This window comes from Elephas maximus, chromosome 25, assembly GCF_024166365.1.
Source record: "Elephas maximus indicus isolate mEleMax1 chromosome 25, mEleMax1 primary haplotype, whole genome shotgun sequence".
In the NCBI taxonomy this organism is placed as follows: domain Eukaryota; kingdom Metazoa; phylum Chordata; class Mammalia; order Proboscidea; family Elephantidae; genus Elephas; species Elephas maximus.
In genome coordinates, this window is record NC_064843.1 from 33287486 (window position 1) to 33307780 (window position 20295).

Sequence of the window (20295 nt, forward strand, 5' to 3'; positions counted from 1 at the left end):
CTGAGAGATCAGCAATGCCACTGGTCCGGCAGGTTGAAGGCTCTTGCCTTCCAAAAATACTGCAAGTATTAAGTAATACTTAATTTGTTTTCACAGTTTTTATTCATTATAGACACGCAGAGGACTGCCAGCTGGGACAAGGAGAAGACCTGGAGACTTGTTACTCCAGCCCCAAACAAGAGACCTGTCAGCCCAGCTATATTATCCTGTATAAACACACATTTTCTCTTCTGAAAAAAACTTAAAATAGCACAAGGGTTCACTTTTAAGTACCTGGAAGAGCCTGGAGAATCTATGTCAGAATCTCTGAATCCAAGTCAGCTAGGAGACTGAGGCCCAAAGAACGTTAAGTAGCTTGCCCAAGGCCACACCGCAGGCTGCCAGCTGGGCCAAGACAAGATGTGGAGCAGGGTCAAGGGGAAGGCTGCCCTGGACAGGCAAGGGCAGGGGGGGAGTAAATCTTGGTAGTGGAATGCAGTGCCTGAGAGTGGGCCAATAAACTTGAGCTTGAATCTTGTCCTCAATACTTAACCAGCTACGTGACCTTTGCAAAATGATTTAAGCTCTCTAAGCTCATTTTGTCATCAGTAAAATGGGGACAATAGTACTTACCACATATGATTGTTGTGAGGGTTAAGTGAATTAACAGCACTTAGTAAACAGTAAAAAAAAAAAAAAAAAAAAAAATTTTTTTTTTTAGTAAATAGTACCTACTTTTCTTTAACCCCCTGGTTTAAGTGTGTGTGCTGCGGGGACAGGGGTGTCCGTGTAGAAGGCTGACGAGTTTGGGGAACAAAGTCACGTGATCCAACTTCCAGGTGCTGCCCTGAAAATGCCAGGGGGAGACAAATTCTGTGCCAGTGGGGCCCTGGGTACTTCTTGTAATACTGTCACTTCTAGGTAATGTTTCTCAAAATTCAGTATGCTTCAGAACCCAGGCCCCATCCATTCACCTCTACATCCCTGCAGGGCGAGACCTGGGAATCTGCACTTTTAAAAAGTCGAGATATAATTCACATACCGCAACACTCACCGCTTTAAAGTGTACACATCAGTGGTTTCCGGTGCATCCACACGCTTGCACAACCATCACCACTATCTAATGCCAGAACATTTTCATTACCCCAAAAAGAAACCCCACACCCATTAGCAATGCCCATTTCACAATCCCCTTCCCCTGGCAACACTAATCTGCTTTCTCTCTGTGGAGTTGCCTATTCTGCACATTTCATATAAGTGGACTCATACACTAGGTGGCCTTTTGCGTCTGGCTTCTTTCGCTTAGCGCAGTGTTTTAAGGTTCATCTATGTTGTAGTGTGTATCAGTACTTCATTCCTTTGGAATCTGCCCTTTCACAAACTCCCCAGGTAGGTCAGGTCAGTGGGCCTTGGGGAAGAACAGCAGACTCACACAGTGTGAAACTGCCGGTTATTATGAAGACACAGGGCCTCACTCCTTTCTGGTGCTCCCCGTCTTAGCTGCCTGTGGGTAACATGAGGCACTGCTGGCTGCTGGCCTCCTCGTGAACGCTGGGCTGGGCTGGGCTGAACAGGGTCTCCTGGGCACTCAGTAGGGAGATGTGAGTCTATGGACAGTGTCCTGGCTGCTCCTGGAAGCGGGCAGATTGACTGCAAGAGAGACTCACACAGGGGATTTTGTCTAAACTCAAATACTTTAATGTACATCATGCCCTTTAGGAAAAAACACTGCCAAGGAAACAAGTGGAACCAAAAGTCTCAACCAGCAGGGATTCTCATTCGAAAACCTGGTGTGACCCCCAGTCTTGAGAAAGAATAACACGGGGCCTCAGATCCATACTACAGCGGTTTGAGGTCAGGGTGGCAGGGCTAGTGTGCCTGTCTAGAGACATAACTCCACCCATACAGCATGATGCGCAGGCCCTCGGACTCGCAGGAGACAGATGCATAGATCACTCCAATGGCTGGCAGTTCCACATCAGGGCTGAGAAGATTTAGGCTGACCAGGTCATCTCCAGAGTACTGAAGAAAGGACGCAAAACTTCAGCAGGGTCTCAAGCCTGCGCACAGCAAGAACTTTTCTTTTTGCTGCTGGACGTATAGGTCATGAGAAACAGTCTTGGTAGCTCTGCTGAGGAAGAGGGCTATACGGAGGTTCGTCAAGTCTCACTTTGCGGTCCAAGGCCTCAGAATGGAATAGAAGGGAGGTCTGTGGCAGCAGCAAGGCCCCTGATCCAGATACCACACTAATCTTGGGAGATTACCCCCTGGGGCCTCTGGCCCAGAGAATGGGATTTAGTTGGAGAAAGCTAGAGCTGACCACTTGTCATACTCAACTGTCTTCTGTGTTACTATCTCCCCAATCTAGGGCTCCTGAGGGGTGACATACCAACACATTCTGTGATATACCCTCATTCAACAAGGGGCAGGCAGAAATTCTGGCTCATCTTCCCATTACCCTCTGTTTATCTTAAAAGTCACCAAATGACAGCTCAGACCCCCTGGGCAGTCCAGAGCTTCTTGCTTTCTAACCATCCTATGGAATAAGTAATCAGCTCTCTTCGGCTTTTGCTTCAATCTCTTCTCGTTCAGAAGGAAACTCGGTCAGGTTAGCACCAATGCCAGGCTGATGGGGAATGTGCCTTCGGGATGAGTACAGCCTCTTTTGCACTGAAGGAACTTATTTATTGGTGAAGGAGGGAACTCTGGCTCCATCTTAGTAGATCCTGGTAGGATCCCTGCCCTGGCAGGTCCCAGGATAGGAAGGGGTAAGTGGACAGGCCAGGACTGCAGCCATGTGAGAAGTGGCTGAGAGTGTTTCCAGAGTTAGCCAGTCTCCATGCCCTCAGGGAGCTCCACCACCACTGGGGCACAGTCCTCGGGCTCTGCATCAAAGTCCCACCGGAACTTCTTGGTCAGGTGAGCTTGGAACTTTTCAGCCTTCTGCCTCAGGGTGGCATTCACAGCAACACTGCAGGCTGAGGAAAAGAAAACCTACAGAGAACAGAGGACAAGTCACTCCTGAGAACACAGAGGGGGCCAAGAAGGCTGTGGAAATTTCCTCATGGTGTTCATCTCACTGGGGCGGGTAGATCAGCTGCTGCTGGCATGGGCCCAGGGCACCTGCTATGCTCCCCCCAAACCAAGAAAAGAGGTCCAAACCCAGCTGAAAAGCTGGGGCAGGACTAGAATGGAAAATTACCATCCTGGGCAGAGATGTCTCCTCTGAGAGTAAGGCTACTGGGGCTACCACTCTGGTCCTGCCCTCTGGGGATCTACCAGGGCACAGGGGCAGTAACTCAGAGGAAGAGGTAGTAGCCGCCACCAGCTGGTACTAAGAAAGCCTTAGGGCTTATAAGTCTCTGGAACCCATAAAGTCCCAGGCCCCAAGCCAATGAGGCTGAATTGTGGCTCTAATCTTTGAAACAGGCCACAGACTGCCAGTTTGCGGGTTCTCTCCCCTTAAAAGTTGCCTTCATTGTTCTTTTGAATTCAGTTTCTTCTAATACAAAAATAGGCAGGGGGGAGGGGGGCAAGAATGGCAATTTTCTCTACCTTTGAAACCCCCATTCCAGTTTGTCCTAGATCCTGTTGTTGTTAGGTGCGGTCGAGTCGGTTCTGACTCATAGCGACCCTATGTACAACAGAACAAAACACTGCCCGGTCCTGCGCCATTCTCATTATCATTGTTATGCTTGAGCCCACTGCTGCAGTCACTGGGTCACTCCATTTTGTGGAGGGTCTTTCTCTTTTTCTCTGACCCTCTAAAAATAATAACAAACCCACTATTCCTTATACTACTTTACTGTTTTCAAAGAAGTTTCTTAGAGTATCCCACTGGGAAGATACACTAGAATATCTCTTTTTAAAGAACTGAGACTGACAGGAATTAAACGATTGGATCAAAACGATGCAGAAAGGAAGTATGGTTTTTCTCAGACTTCTCATCTGTTACCAAGAACCAATCGATCCACACAGGAGCAGGAAGGGAGAACATCCTTATGCCACGGCAGGCCCTCAGTCCACCATGGAATGATCCTGGAGTCTAAGAGACCTGACCTGACAAAGGCAACAGGCTCACTCTGAGGCTGATTCCATGAACAACACCCCCGCCACCTTCTTCTCCGATATCTTTCTATTAGCAGAAAGAGTGAGGCTCATTCTCAGTGGTCTTCATTGGGAGCCATTTTGTTGGAGGAGTAGCTGGGGCAGAGCGGGAGGTACAGAATTTGGCTTCATTAACTTGGAAACTGATTAAATGCAGGAGCAAGAAGCGTAGCCGTAACAAAATGTCAGATCAATAACTAATTAGAAGGGCTGTGTGACCTCGGTGGCAAAAAGGCAATGGGGAGAGCCGGTGGCCTGTTTGTAGGCAGCTAACGGAGCCTGCCCAGGTGTGCTGAATCTGGAGCATAGCTGAACTCAGGGGAGGGGCCTGTTACGGGAAGCAGAGAAGCCTTGGTCTCAAACAGCATTAGCTCTGGAGGCCCTGCACACCCATGGGTCTGTCCCCAGAGGCATTAGTGGGCTGACTTAGCACAAGTGTCTTCCTGTTACCCTCCTTACACAGTAAATTATACTACACTCTACACAGTCCTTCCTTTCCAGCCACATTGAGTAGTGACCCAGGCATGCTCTACTGTCCCCTTCAGTGCCTCTATGCACACATGCTTTGCCCTCTGCTTATAACACCCTTCCATCCTCTGCTTTCTCCTCCTTCACCTAGGTAACTAGGTAGAAGAGGTGCTCCTCTGTGCTCCCTCAGCACCCAAGGCTACCTCAATCATAGCCTCAATCTCACAAACAGTCCATTTACCAGTGATCTCTCCCGAAAGACCGGGATCAACTCCAAAGCAGTGACTCTTTCTTACCTGCATTTCACTCTCCTGGCACAGAGTCTGATGGTTAAAAAGCACTTATTAGATGTTTAATGACTGAAAGAATGAAGACCACAGATTCTATGAAAATTCATTTTTGGTTCACTTTTGCACAGCGCCTGGCAAAAAGTAGTTGCTCAATAACTACATGATGGTGTTGGACAGAATATGGGACTTATTTACCAGGCCTCTGAAATGCCACCAGTTCACAAGCTGCATCCTTGTGACAAGCCTCTTATAAAAGCCCAAGCTGAAATGAACTGCTCCAACCTCTGTGTACCCCTAGCACTGTGACTGAGCCCCTTAAGGCACTGATTATCCCATGCTTCCCGCACAGGGACCTGGCGAGTAGGGAAAGCATCTTGATTGTCGATGTATCCCACACAGCTGATCTCCTACCGCCTGGCACTGAGTGAGGGCCCATACGATGCTCACTGAGTAGATATGAATGAGACAGAAGGACTGACCTGTATTTGGCAATGGCCAGCAGGGGGAGGCTGCAACAAGCTGGGCTTACACTCATCACCCATCCTCCCCACCTCACCTGCAAACACTGCCTGGGAGTAAAATGAACTAAGGCAGGTACGACAGAAGCCTCTGTCTAAAAAACAAGGCTTCTCATTTGAAAAATGCTTCATACTTTTTAGAGCACCTACTGATTTAATCTTTACTACAAACCAGGTAGGTGGAAGGACAGGGCATTATGGATCTGATCATACAGCTGAGGACATGCTGGGCGTGCCACACCAGGTGGCCACAAATGCCGAGTGAGATCCAGTCCAAGTAGAGAAATCTTATGCCCCTTTTTTCTATCAAGAGAACCTTCTTTTTGTGTTGACATAGACTTAATACATTCTAGTTACTGTGGGGGTTCAAAGGGCTTGGTGGCCAGGTGCTTCTGGAACTGTCCCTGCTGCAAGCCTCAGAGACACAGGGTTGACTTTAAAAACAAAAAAAAAAAAAAACAAAAAAAACCCAACTTTATTGAGGTATAATTTACATAAAACTAAATTTCCTCGTTTCAATTGAATTTGTTCATTTTGACAAATGTACATACCCATGCAACCACCACCATAATCCAAGATATCTATACCTATATATCTGATAATATTTTTTTTGGGTATACAGGTCTATGAATTTTAAGGGCTTACATAACCATCACCACAATCAGGAGACTGAATAGTTTCATCACCCCAAAAAATTCCCTTATGTTGCCCTGTAGTCAGTCAAACCCTACCCTTATTCCTACCCCTGGCATCTATGGATCTAGTTTCCACTCTATAGTTTTACAAACTCAATATTTTAAAAAATTCCTCGCAATTCAGAAAAGAAGCTATTCAGATAGTACCTAGATTTCAAGCAATAATTTACTTGGATTCTCTTGATTTCAAATTAATGTTATACCTTCTTCAGAAAACTTAGTAATGATCTGGCCATTTTATTTACTAAAGCGAAATCAATTTAACACTTTTTAACACCGAGAAATGAATTATCATTACATCAGCAGATGAATCCTGAATATTTTAAAAATACTTTTATAAACCAGAGACTACATCAGCCTGAGACCAGAAGAACTAGATGGTGCCCAGCTATAACCGATGACTGCCCTGACAGGGAACACAACAGAGAACCCCTGAGGGAGCAGGAGAGCAGTGGGATGCAGATGCCAAATTCTTGTAAAAAGACCAGACTTAACGGTCTGACTGAGACTAGAAGGACCCCGGTGGGCATGGCCCCCAGACCTTCTGTTGGCCCAGGACAGGAACCATTCCCAAAGCATATTCTTCAGACAGGGATTGGACTGGACAATGGGTTGGAGAGGGATACTGGTGAGGAGTGAGCTTCCTGGATCAGGTGGACACTTGAGACTATGTTGGCATCTCCTCCCTGGAGGGGAGATGAGAGGGTAGAGGGGGTTAGAAGCTGGCGAAATGGACACGAAAAGAAAGAGTGGAGGGAGGGAGTGGTCTGTCTCATTAGGGGGAGAGCAATTAGGAGTATGTAACAAGGTATATGTAAGCTTTTGTGTGAGAGATTGACTTACTTTGTAAACTTTCACTTAAAGCACAATAAAAATTAAAAAAAAAAATTTTTTTTTGAAGATGTTAACATTTTGCAAACAACTACACTGGTCTAAAACAAAAAGCATACCCACTGAGTATTTTTCAAGTACAAAAAAAATTATTAATACTTTAACCATTAAGTCTGTATATTATTTAAACTGAAGATTAATCATAAGTGTGAAGGCTTTTTTTTTTTTTTGTAACCCAAATTAAATAAATTGAGTTTAGTCAGGTCAGCTTGAGAAATTCAAAATATCAAGGTAGATAGCTAAGTCACTATTTTATCCTTTTTCTTTTTGACTAGACCAACAAGATGAAATTTTCTTGTTTTTCAATTCCCAAATGATTATCAACTTAGAATGAACCTAACCAGAGGTAGAACATTTTATTTCTATTTGCAGAAGAAGAAATGGTATTAGAAACAAGACTATCACTTCACAGGGATGACCAGGAAAGTGAAAAGCACTAGGAACCATCTCTTCTGAGGCTGGTTTAAAGAATTTGGGATGTTTTGCCAAGGGCTCTAATCATACGGTAGCCCACCACAGCCTTTATAATTCAAAGCTCAGCCTTGCCACCCACTAGCTCTGTGATTTTGGGCAAAATTATGTGACCACTCTGATCCTGTGCCTCACCTGTAAAGTGGGATTATATACCTAAGAACTTCTCGCATTGTTGTGAGGGCTAAATGAGGCAATGTACAGCAAGTGCACAAAAGTGACAACGGATGGCGGGAGGTGTAGCAATAAGTAGGTAAAATTTATCACAGCTGATGTTATATTTAAATACCATACAGATCATTGTCAGAGTCAATGGTTTCCCTAAAGAGTTAAAGATAGACACTAGCATGTAAAATACTGGCAAGAAATGAAGCTCGAAATCATACATGGCCTACTGTGACAAAATGATTTAAAAAAGAAAAAAAAAATTTCTGTGACTATACGCCTAAATGCTACATGCACTCAGAAATAAGAATCCTTACTTTGTACATAACGCATTTTCTAACACACCATTAAATTCAGATTATCCTTTCAGTGGTTTTAAACAAATTATGATGACTTAAGTTGCTTTAGGGGAGAAAAAAAACTATTTTTGTAAAACAAGTAATTTTTATTCAAGGTAAATCCAAGGGATTTGTAAAAACCAGCGGCATCTATTCAAAAGGGGTTCACGTGGGAAAGCTGAAAAAAATTAATGGCAGAGGCCATTAATGGGGCTGTCTTTAAGTGCTTACACATACAAACATTGGTCCCTCTCCATGGGTGAGTAGCCATTTAAGCTCCTAAGTAAGAAAGCAAGCCAATTCCACTTACTTGACTACATGGGGGGAGAGCAGGCAGCTGGCTGAGGAAGGCTTTTATGGACTGATTCATTCACTCGCAAACACTCTGAGTGAGCACCTCCGTATGTGAGATCGGATTTTCACTGCCAAGATGGGACCAACGTGACTCTCCATTAAAATAAAGAAGTTTTGTAACATCCTTTTCCACATTATGCCTATTAAAATCCCAGTCATCTCTCAAGCTCATGGTCAAGTGCGCCCTTCACATAAAGCCACTGTTGACCCTCTAGTCCCTCAAATCTCAACCCCAGTCAGAATGAAACACTCCCTCTTTGGTGCTCCTAATTAATGCCTTTTGATCAGACTTCACTGTTCAAACCCATCGGATTAGGGCCATCCATTTACTCTGCCACAGGAATTATGTGCTCCATCCACCTAAAAGCACACAATAACACAAACTGAAATACATGTTGGGCCTTGTACTAGGTGCTGAAAATAACCAGCTGAACAAAAAATAGGTCTTGTTTAAAGGAGCGCAGGGCTCAGTGAGGGAGTCAACAGACAATATTTTAATTTCAGCAAGCACAATCCATGCAATGTAAAAGTGGTAAGTACAAGGTACGCTACTAGGATGGAAAGGAAAGAGAGGTTAGGGATGGCTTCACAGACAGTGGTGCCTTGAGGGCATCTTGTAGGATGAGTGAGTACATACCAGGCAGAGGGAAAATTAAGTTCAGTCAAGAAGACATGAAACAGCATGGCACATCTGCAAACTTGCAAGGAGGCCACTGTCACTGGAGTTCATGGAGGAAAACAGGGAAAGAAAGGAGAAGCTGAAGAACCAGACAGGAGCCAGATCAGAATGGGCCTTGTGACCTATGTTTGGAAGGTTAATTTTCTAGGCAATGAGGAGTCACAGAAAATCCCCAGAGAAAGACGGTCAAAGCGGCACTTAGAGCAGCCCTGCAGGTGGCAGTGTGGAAGGTGGAGGGATCAACGGGGTAAGCATGGAGGCTGAGAGACAGTTACAAGTCTGACACACTTGGGGGTAGTCTAGATAAGGCTAAAAGGCCTGGGCCAGGGAAGTGGTATTAAGGGTAGAGAGTACCACAGAAGGGAATCAGTAAAAAGGCTGTTATCAGAATTGGTAAAAATGCCTTCTAAAACACTATTCACTATCTGGCATTATTTGGTTAATTCATTTGTTTACTTTCCCACCCAAATATGAGCTCTAAGCCAGGGACTCTGTCTTGTTTACAACTATATTCCCAGTCCTAGAACAGAGCCTTGTATACAACGGGTGCTCAGTAAATACCTACTAAATCAATGAACAAATCCCTTGACAGCCGGAAGCCTGGCTAACTGATAAATGTATTCAATAACGCTTTCCGCAGTATGTTGTATATAAAGGAGGTTCAAAACCATGTGATGATGTATTTTCTTCAATGCACTTGTTTTGTTTTTTTCCAAACAACCGCATCAAATTACCTTGGTGAAAAGTTCAAAGACAGAATTTTTCCAACCATCAGCTTTGTACACCCCACCTGGGCATCTAGGAATCCAGCTGGGATCTTTCTGCTTCATAAATCATTGCTGGCAACAAAGTCTTGGCAATTAGAGTTCACATGTCAGATGTGCTGACAAATGGGTGGGACAGCCAGTGCAGTGCAGTGAATTACTTAATAAGGCTCAATAGCTCCCACCAAACAGCTGGATGAGACTGTGCAAATGAGGTGCTTGTGGCTCACCAAGGGGATTGATTGGCTAGCTTGTTAACAAAGTAAATAAGCTGTGTGGCATCTTTCTAGGGGTGGGACCATGTAAATAAGGTGTATGGAACCCTAACGAGGGGATTGGTCAGTTTTGCCATCCTGCTAGGCTTCAAGCAAGCCATCCCAGAGGTGGAAAGGGAGGATCTCACTACCACCAAGAAAGAAGTGCCAGGAGTGGACTGCATCCTTTGGACCAGGGATTCCTGCACTGAGATGCTCCTGTAACCAGTGGACTGAGAGAAAGAGCTGCAACATCGAAGACGGCAAGAAGAAGTGACAGAGAAACAGTGGCAGCAGAGGCAGCAGACTGGCAAAAGATGGTGCAGCAGACTTCCCAGCTCATGGGGCAAGAAAACTGAGTGCCTTTGGCCAGGAGGCTTGCTGGCAGAGTAGCGTACCTCTGGGCACTTGGTAGAGCTAGGCTTGCTGACCCAAGGAGCTACAGCTCCTTCTTCCTTGTGAAGTTAGAGGAGGTCGGATGCCCCTGCCACCCCATTTTTACAGCCAGCAACACAGCACCGGTTCCCATGTTGGTACAACAGCATGAACTACATCAGGAGGGCAGCGCATCATTCCCGGGGGTTGCAGCCTCCCCACAAGGCTCTACAACCCACAACCCAGTAACTCTGGGGGAAGATTTTTCCCTCAGAGGACAGACAAAGGGATTTAATGTCTCTGTTATAGTAAAAGCCAATAAAAGGACAGTTTTATAACTCTTCTGAAGTGGAATACACCAGGCTGAAGCCATCAGCTTGACTGACTCATCCCCCTGGTCTGTACCAGTATTCCAACTGCCAGAGTTTTAAGTTAGCTGCCTACTCACAAGGATTCTGCCAACAATAAGCTGGTTTTAGAAGTGTGTCCTGTACCTCCGAGAAGACAGGCCCCTGATGGTGTCTCCACTAAGGTCAATCAAGAATCTTCTTCGCGGCGGACCCACATGGCATTTAGTACATAAGGACAAAAGCACAGGCAGTAAACCAAGACTCAGGCCTGGGTATAAATTCTGACTCTGCCACTTAACAGCTGTGTGACCATAAGTAAATGAGTTAACCTTTCTGAGTTTCAATTTTCTCATTTGTAAAATGGGAATAATCCTCCCTGCCTTACACAGTTCCAAAGAGACAAAATGAGGGAACCCACATAACACGATAAATGTAGTGCCTAATACCCAACAGGCACTATGTGGCCGTTTGTTCCCTTCCTTAGCCTGGGTGGGAGTGGGTGGTTAGTGAAGAGCCACCTTGTGTGGAGCATGCCCCATGGGGATCTCACACAGGGTGAGAAAGTGTGGAAACTGACAGCCTGCAGCCTTTGCCTCTTCTATACTTGACAAAGTTACAAAATGTGAGTGGCAGAGGCTGTCCCAAGTTCATAAAGGAGGCTAATCTGTTTGCAAAGGGAGGAAATAGCACAGGATGAAGATTGTAAATTGTTTGAAGCTTCTTCCCTAATTACCACTCATAATGAAAATTTAATTGCCAAGTTAAAAGCAAATTTTACTTTTTCTGTCAGAGAATCTCTGCAGAAACTGGCACATTTTGTTTGAACAGGAAATCAAAGTTACTTTAATGCTTAAATGAGATCTAAGGAGCTGCAGATGTTTCACTGGGAATAACAAGCTTCAAAACTCTGCCCTACTGGGTTGCTGCTACTTGTGACTACAGGGTAAAAAACCAAAACCTGTTTTGAGGGAGTAACTCAAAGGGGTGGAGGTGATTCAAATCCCAAGTACTCCAGTGCTAGGCACTCTTGGGGCAGGGTGGGGAGAAGGTGGTATAGAGAGTCTCTGGCGTCAAGGAGCCTACAATCAAGCAAGAAGATAGAACAGAAACTGAAACCAGGAAACCTCTGGGTCTTGGAAGAACAGCCAGAAACCAATAGGTAACTTTCTTGAGGGTCCTTTCAAACACTCCTGCATAATTTGGAGCCTCATGGGTGCCAGTCGAAGGCTGCTCACCTGCAAGGTGCTGGTAAGGAAGTTGTTCTGGGAGACAATGTCCACAAAGAAGTCGGGGGGGATCTCACCGAGCTGGTGGTACAGAACGGAGATGAGGTTGACGTAGAGGCTGTGCTGCTTCACCATGGCTGCTTCTGACCGGCACAGGAGGTTTAGGAGCTGCTTCCAGTGCTCAAATGCCTCATACACGTTGCCCAACAGGAAGCATACAAAAGCAAACTGGAGTTCACCTGAAAGGCACAGAGAGGAGAAATGATCCTGGGGGAGAAGAGCACCAGCTGATTCAACACTGAGGTCACTACGGCACGTGTCTACCTTATGCTGTTCACAAGGCCATCAGTTCCACTGGCCCTCAGCAACAAGTGGCCTTTTATCCTTGTCACTCCTGCAGAACCTAGCACAGGGTTTTGCACCTAGCAGGCATTCAATAAATGTTTACTGAACTGCAATAAATTCAAGCCATAGGAGACCAAACCGTGGCTTTGGGTTTCTGTAAAATCAGAATGCAAGAGGTATACTTAGTCTTTGCCTGGCATTTTAAAAGTGTACAAAATGCATCCATGGATATTATGTGAGTGGATCCCAAAACTGGCTGCCTATCAGAATTACTAAGAGAGCTGGCTAAAAACAATACTGCCCAAGCCTCATCCCCAGAGACTCTGGCTGCGGACGGATGATACTGCCTCAGTATCTGTAGCTCTACAAAGCTCCCCAGGGGATTCTGAAGCAGAGCGTCTCCATCAGGGTCAGGGAAATGCTGCATTCCATTGTGTAATCCTCAGCCCAGCTCCATGAAGTGGTCAGGAAACGTGGTATTTACCTCATTTTATAGATGAGGTGAAGGGACTTGCCCAAGGTCACGCATATAATGCTGTGGCAATGTGAACAATGGAAAGATAAAACAGATTCCCTATTGGGTGAAAACAGTTCGAGAGCCTCCCAGAACAGGAAAATTCATGAGTACTTGTTCCATCAGTTAACCTGCCAGCCAGATTATTTTACCTTGTTTAATCACAAGACTCCATGATTTAATCTCTAAGAAGCTTGGTGACTAACAGCATGGGTTCTGGAGCCAGGATGCAGGGTTCAAATTCCAGCTCCAACATTTAGCAGCGGTGTGACCTTGGGCAAGTTATTTAATGTTTATGCCTCGATTTCTTTATTTGAAGGTCGCAGTCAAGATTAAATGAATCAATGCAGCACACGTAAAGCATCTAGAATAATGCCTGGCATACAGAACACTCAAGTGTTGTTGTTAGGTGCCATCGAGTCAGTTCCAACTCAGCGACCCCCCGTAAAACAGAACGAAACATCGCCCAGTCTTGCGCCATGCCCACAATCATTGCTGTGTTTGAGCCCATTGTTGCAGGCACTGTGTCAATCTACCTCATTGAGGGTCTTGCTCCTTTTCACTGACCCTCTACTTTACTAAACATGATGTCCTTCTCTTGGGACTGGAGCACATGAGACAAGGTCTTGCCATCCTCACTTCTATGGAGCATTATGGCTGTACTTCTTCCAAGACAGATTTGTTCATTCTTCTGGCAGTCCATGGTATATTCAATATTCCTCACCAGCATCATAATTCAAAGGCATCAATGCTTCTTTGGTCTTCCTTAGTCACTGTTCAGCTTTTGCATGCATATGAAGCAACCAAAAATACCATGGCTTGGGTCAGGCACATCTTAGTCCTCAAAGTTGACATCTTTCCTTTTTAAGACTTTAAAAAGGTCTTTTGCAGCAGATCACTCAATAAATATTAGTTATTATTCCCACATTTCTACCAGACACCTGTATCAAACAGAGACCTGAAGATCCAGAAGCCATTTTCTTTAGGCAAGCAACTAGTTCCCTGGTTGCCCCAGGCAATGTTTCGTTCTGTTGTACATAGCATTGCTATGTTGGTGGTCAGAGTTGTTCTCCCTGGCTTCAAAGGTGGCTGTAAATTCAATGACGGTTTCTGTGGTATACATATATGTAAGCCATAAAAAAAAAAAAACCAGATGTGCTCAACACCAAATACCTCTTAAAATGCATTACATTTAATCTCTGTCACCTCCAGAGACGTAGAAAAACTAGTTCCCTGTTCCTAGGCTTGATTTGTATGAATAAGCTGCCTTGTCTAAACATTGTGGATGTTTGATCACTATTTTCAAAATACAGTCAAACTTTCTTTGTATTAAAGAGGCACCTTTGCTTCTTCGGTTGGCTTTGCCTGGTTAGTTTGTGAAACTAAATATTGGCTTACTCCCTGAATTTAGGGCATTTATTTAAATTCATGCATTTATGGCCTAGTCTAAAATTAAATGATGAGATCAGAAATAATTTCAAAGCTATGTCATGTAGATTCAAAGTTATCCCTGTAACAAACCTTTTCACAAGATATACTCTGAAGAACTGAAATATTTAAGAGGCAGAAAACTAGATTTCTACTCATTTTTAAGTCAGAATTTCAAGTGTTATTATGAAATGAAAATGCTGTGGAATGCATTAAGGTGTACCCGCTAAAATGTCCCTTTTTATCACCCAGGTCAATGATAATAAAAGGCCCTGCACAGCAGTTAAGCAATGCAGCTGCTAACCAAAAGGTTGGCAGTTCAAATCCACCAGCTGCTCCTTGGAAACCCTATGGGGCAGTTCTACTCTGTCCTCTGGGGTTGCTATGGGTCAAAATCGACTCGACAGCAACGGGTGTATTTAAATCTCTCACCAATGTTCCAGCAGGAAAATATGCAAGTTACCTGGACAATATGTAAAAGAAAAAAATACAAATAGTTATAAAAGATGTGAAGACTGTTTGCTGTCTCTAGTAATCTAAGAAACATAAATTCAAACAAGATGGCATTTTCCAACCATTCAGTTGGAAGAGAACCAAAAACCCAAATCTACTGCTGTCAAGTCAATTCCTACTCATAGCAACCCTATAAGACAAAGTAGAACTGCCCCACAGGGTTTCCAAGGCTGTAAACCTTTATGGAAGCAGACTGCCACATCTTTCTCCCGAGGAGTGGCTGGTGGGTTCGAACCGCCGACCTTTCAGTTAGCAGCCATATACCTTAATTACTGCACCACCAATGTTAAATCACCATGCCCAAAGCCGTCAAAGGTGATGGCCACAGGCTCCTACCTGCTGGAGAGGATAAAACATGCACGTTCTGTTCCAATACTTCTAACCTTAAACGTGTGCATAAGCACACGTGAGACGGTCCTTAGGTGGTATTTATAATAGGGAAAAACAGGAACATCTTAAAGGCCCCTCAACAGAGGACTGGTTCAATAAACGGTGGAACGCTAAGTGACCACTGAAACAGAACTACTGATTCGGTGGCATGGAAAAATGTTTCTCTTAAAGCTCATAGGAAAATACATAATCTTATTTTTGTAAAAAAGCATACATACACACAAACATATATAATTGAATAAAAAAAGGGCACAAAGAAATGCATGGAAATAAAGAAAGAAATACACAAACATATATAGAAAAGGATAGAAAGTAAAGACAACAAAGTGTAAAAATGGTTATTTCTAGGTGGTGGTACTTGGAGTGATTTTTGTTTTTCTTCTATGATGAACATATATATATATTTTTCTTTTAAATAAGGAAAACAAAGCCAACAATAAAAAGTATAACAATTTAAAGAAATCACTGTCCTGGTCTAAGCCAGTGGAGAGACAACATTGTGAAAAGAGTCAGGAGCAAACTGAGGAGGCAGGCAGGAAGCCACTAGAAAAACAGGTCTGGTCTGGGAACTAGGAGCCCTGGGCTCTGGTCTCAGTTTGGCCACTCAGTTGGCCAAATCCTTTCCCTCTCTGAACCTCAATCCGTAAAATGATGGCCTGGGCCACATTAGTGGTTCCTAAACACAGGATTGCCTGAGGTTCACACAGGGTGCTTGTTTACTATATCTAACAATCGACAGATTGATAGCTAGAGCCCTACTCCAGATCTCTTGAATCAGTCTCCTGGGGTAAGATTTGGGCACCTGTACCTTTAACAAGTGTACTGGGAGAAGGCTGCCGAGTCAGGTTTTCAAACCACTGGACTGGGTAGCCCAAGATTCTATAACCCCTATCCTAAAATCTCATGGCCCACCCCCAAAGGGCCTTACTCCTTCTCACCAAGCACATCCTGGGGGCTGCTGGGGAACTGCTTGCTGAGCACTGTCTCCAAGGCATAGCTCAGGTCCATGCTGTGCCTGGTTATCTCTGCTGGTGTGGCACCATCAGGGAACATCTGTGTGGGCAGCTCTGAGAATCGGATCTCCGTGCCAGCTCTGGGCTTCATCTCAGGTAGTCGAGCCAGGCCCTCCTGGTAGCTTTTGCACTCAGTGCCATACTGGGGTAGATTCTGTCCTACCCGGTCCTTGGTATGCTTCATGGAGAGCACAGGCAGCACGTCTGAGAAGGCACAGATCTGCCGGCTCTCAGGCTGCAGCTTCTCCACCGTGGCCTCACTGATGAAGTTGGTGAGGGAAATCCACTTCTTGAGCGTGGCATATGGGTATGGTCCCAGGAACTGGTCCAGCTCCTGGAGGTTGGCCCTCATGGCCTCCACCTCAGCCTCTGGGGCTGGAGACAGATCCACCTCTTCCTCGACTGCGTTCCAACGCAGGACTGTCAGCCCCCGCTGCTGCAGGCTAAGGAAGAAGCCCATACGAGGACCCACGTCCTTGGGATTGGCCTTATCCACAGAGCTGTAGTGGAGGAAGTGGATGCCTGGCGGGATCATCTTCACGCCCCGGAACTTGGGCCCCACCTCCCAGGAGTTGTAGTCAATGCCAAACTCTGTCCCCTTGGGCATGTTCAGGATAATCACAGTGGCCCCTTCAAAGAAGAGGCGCTTGGCAAGCTCAGGATCCATCTGCATGGCAGCCATGAGGCCAGTGGTGGGTGCCCAAAAGGAAAATCTTTCTTCCTTGTCTTCCAGAACAGCTGAAAAAGAAAGAAATCGGCGTTAAATACAACTTGGGGAAGGAAGCTGCATTTGCCAGGCAGTCTCTGTGCCAGACATTGAAGCAGATCCCTGACATAATAATCTCCTGTAATCCTCACCACAATCCCGCAGGCCAGAATCATGAGTCCCATTTGACAGATGAGAAAAGGAGGCTCAGAGAGAAGAGGCTTTTTGTGTTTTGGTTAAATGAGCAAGAACACTCACTTCACAGCTAGAAAGACATAGGTCAAAGAGAAGTGATATACTCATGGTCGCACAAGGATCCCAATTAGAACCTGGGTGGCCTGCCCTCCAGGCCAGTGTTCTTCTCCCTGCTCACTCCTAAGATCAACTCTCAGAGCTCTCTCTCACAACAGAGGCTGTTCCAAACTAGAACTCCGCCTAAAACCTATTGCTGGAGAGTCCCAGGAAAGTCGGAAAGGCTGATTAAATCAAGCACATACCCAGTTTTCCACAAACCTCTGGGAAGGCCCAGAAATTGATAGAAGGTTAACAATGAAGACACTATGTAAAGTGGGTACACAGCATCTAAAATCCACAAAAGGTTTGAGGAGTGGACAACTTTTCAATCACAAACTCCCCCTTCTCCTTTTACTCATTTTTTTAAAAAAAAAACCCTAAAGTCCAGGGAGTGAAACACCTTCCCAAAAGGACCAGTCAGTGGCAGCTCTGGATTACTTGCCCAGAATGGATTCAAGTGGTGAGGCTAGCCTAGGATCAATGTTCACAAGAAAGAGGGCTTAGAACGCTTATATTATCTACCTTTGAACTATCCACAAGGACATATTGATAAAACCTCTGTAAGCTCCAGCATGAGCTAATTTAAACCAAACAATTATCTAACCATCTAGTCCCAAGACACCTATCTATTCAACAAATGTTCACTGAGCGCTGCACTGTACCAGGATCTTTGCTGAACACTAAAAGGAAACATCCACAGAGTAAGACAGTCACTGCCCTCGAGGTACTTAAAATTTAGCTGGATGTATAACCAAGATCCTAAAATTTCAAACAGAACAAGCTGCCTGTTTAATCCTGTTTACTCTTTTTCCCCCTTAAAACAAACAAAACAAAATACAGTGGGGAAAAGAAGACCAACTCTTTTCTACAAACATCAAGGGCATATCCTACCTTCTTAACTCAAAACCCACTACAAATAACTCTCTCTAAATCTGCCTATTTTTCAAACTGCAGCTCACAACCCATTAAGGGGTTATGATATCAATTTAGAGCGTCCCAACCAACATTTTCTTTTAATGAAAAGAACAGAATAAAAAAAAAGATCAGCATCCATCAAAAGTAGTGAGAAGTACTTGTTTTCTGAAGTTCCGTGTGTGTGTGTGTACAGTTGGTTGCAACATAAAATTTATGTTACTGTAGGTCACAATCAAAAAAGTTTGAAAGTGACTGTTCTAAATAATTTGCATCTTCATTTTTCTATCCCCTACCCTTTTATAAAAGGCACTTAATAAATATTTGTTGAATGAACATATAGCTCACTTAGAAAAACTGCTGATCAATTAATTACCCATTTCACCTTGTGACATCTGTGTGTTCCTCCTTGACAATGACAATTTCTTTCATTCTAATTCCACCAGCCTGTAACTCTCCATATCTGCAGCAGCCAGCACATGGCCTGGCACAGAGGAGGTGCTGCGAAAGGTTCACTGAATATGCACAGAACTCTACAGCCTACCAATCAATCTCACTGACAGCCCTGTGAGCTCCTCTCAGCCCTGGAACACAGAAAATCATTTCTATTCACTTCCCTCCACCAGCTCCCTCATCACCACTAAGCCACCATCATCTCTCACCCTGAGAGTGCTCGCCCCTTCAATCCATTTTCCATACAACACCCTGAGTGACCTTTTCAAAATGCCAATCTGATCATATCACCACCCACATTTAAAACCCTCGGAGTGGCTTCCCAAGCAGTTCTTGGGAAAGCGAAATTCTCAGCATGAACTACAAAGCCTTCACACTCTGGCTCCTGGCAACCTCCCCAGCTTCCTTTCATACCACTTTCCCCTCAAGCTCTCTGTTCCAGCTACACTGGCCTCTTTCAGGCTCTCAAACAAGAGAGCAAAATGCTCTTCCCTCTCCTCTTTTCGGATCTCAGCTCTATAATCACCTCCTCAGTAAAGACCTCCGTGACCCCGCGGCTAGGTCAGGTATCCTGTGACAGACACTCAGGGCACCTCTACCTCTCCATTTCACTTCTCACGGTTGTTTGATAGAGCGCTGTCACTCCTACGAGTCCTTTTGTTCCCTGTATCCCTAGCACACATCAGACGCTTGATAAACGTTTAATAAAACTATGATCTCTATTTAGCGGACAAAAAACCAGGGCTCGGTGCGGGGAACAACCTTTCCCGAAGTCACACACAGAGCCGGGCAGAGCCAGGCCAGGCGCAGTCAAGATCTCCGGCCCCCGAACTCTAAAGCCAGGAGGAAAGCGGAGCTAACCCGTGCGCCCCAGGAAGCCCTGGCGGACCGCGTCTCTAAAGACGGCTACTCAGGTAAAAAGACCTCGGAGACCCCAGCGTCCCACAGCCCGGGAGGCTGCCGCCCCGGAGAGGTGGGCTTAGTTCAGGGCACTCCGCGGTCCCCGGGTCGGGAAGAGGGGATGCCCCGCGCCCGCAGACAACGAAAGCAGAGGAAGGAAAAGAAGCCAGGAAGCCGCACTCACCAGCTCCCGCCTCGCCCCAAGCTCCCGCACCGCGGAAGCGCACCGGAAGTTCGCTCGCTTCGGTGACGGACCGGAGCAACGGAGAAAGCGGCCCGGTGGAGTTCTCGGTGATGGAAAAACGGTGCCTGCTTGCAGGTTCCGCCCCATCAAATGTTTTTTGCTACTCTTAGCTACTCGTTTTTCTTCCTAAATTGTAGATTAAGAACTTTCACTAAACTGTGCATTTTATATCCCCCTCCCAAAACGCACCAGCCATAGTCCCTGGTTCTCAAGAAGTCAAGGTCGTTGAAACGGGGTCATGGTCATGGTTGCCCAGTAGTCACAGGGGTGCTCAGTCACAGTCCTAGTTAGCCGATCTGTGGTCCTGGTCAGCCAGTCTTTCTCCGAGTCACAGCGTCACAGCTGGCCTGTTACCACCCAATCTCAGTTACCATCCACACTCAGGCCTAAAGGAGAGCCTCAGAAACCCAGCTTCCAGCCCAAGGAAAACCAGTCTCAGCAGTTGGAGAAATCACCCAGTCAGTCCCTCCAGCCATAATCACCCAGCGTCCTCTGGCAGCACAGGCCTAGTCTGATATCTCAGGCAGGCTATCAAGGTGTCCTGAGGGAGGTTACCTGCCTGTCTTGTTCTCCATTGTTTTCCTGAGGCTTAGCACAGAGCCACGAAGGCTCAGCTGGGTACATATATTATGTATTTAATTAATAATAACAGTAATTTG

At 45.4% G+C, this 20295-nt stretch overlaps 1 protein-coding gene across 1 annotated transcript; it reads right to left on the reverse strand.

The window, feature by feature from the left end:
- Window positions 1–1580: 1580 nt before the first annotated feature.
- AAR2 (AAR2 splicing factor) lies at window positions 1581–19633 on the reverse strand. The gene is made up of 4 exons (XM_049869691.1): window positions 19577–19633; window positions 16053–16865; window positions 11934–12163; window positions 1581–2973 (listed from the first exon to the last, which is right to left on the reverse strand). The coding sequence occupies exons 2-4, from the start codon at window positions 16807–16809 to the stop codon at window positions 2806–2808; spliced, it is 1155 nt and encodes a 384-aa protein (XP_049725648.1). The 5' UTR covers window positions 16810–16865; window positions 19577–19633; the 3' UTR covers window positions 1581–2805.
- Window positions 19634–20295: the final 662 nt, after the last annotated feature.

Excerpts from the sequence above, each read along its gene's own strand:
- AAR2 (XM_049869691.1), bottom strand. The coding sequence starts at position 16,809 with ATGGCTGCCATGCAGATGGATCCTGAGCTTGCCAAGCGCCTCTTCTTT. Across the intron at positions 12,164-16,052 it reads CAGCCCCCAGGATGTGCTTG|GTGAACTCCAGTTTGCTTTT; the intron begins GTGAGAAGGAGT and ends TGTGCCTTTCAG. Across the intron at positions 2,974-11,933 it reads TCCTTACCAGCACCTTGCAG|GTTTTCTTTTCCTCAGCCTG; the intron begins GTGAGCAGCCTT and ends TGTTCTCTGTAG.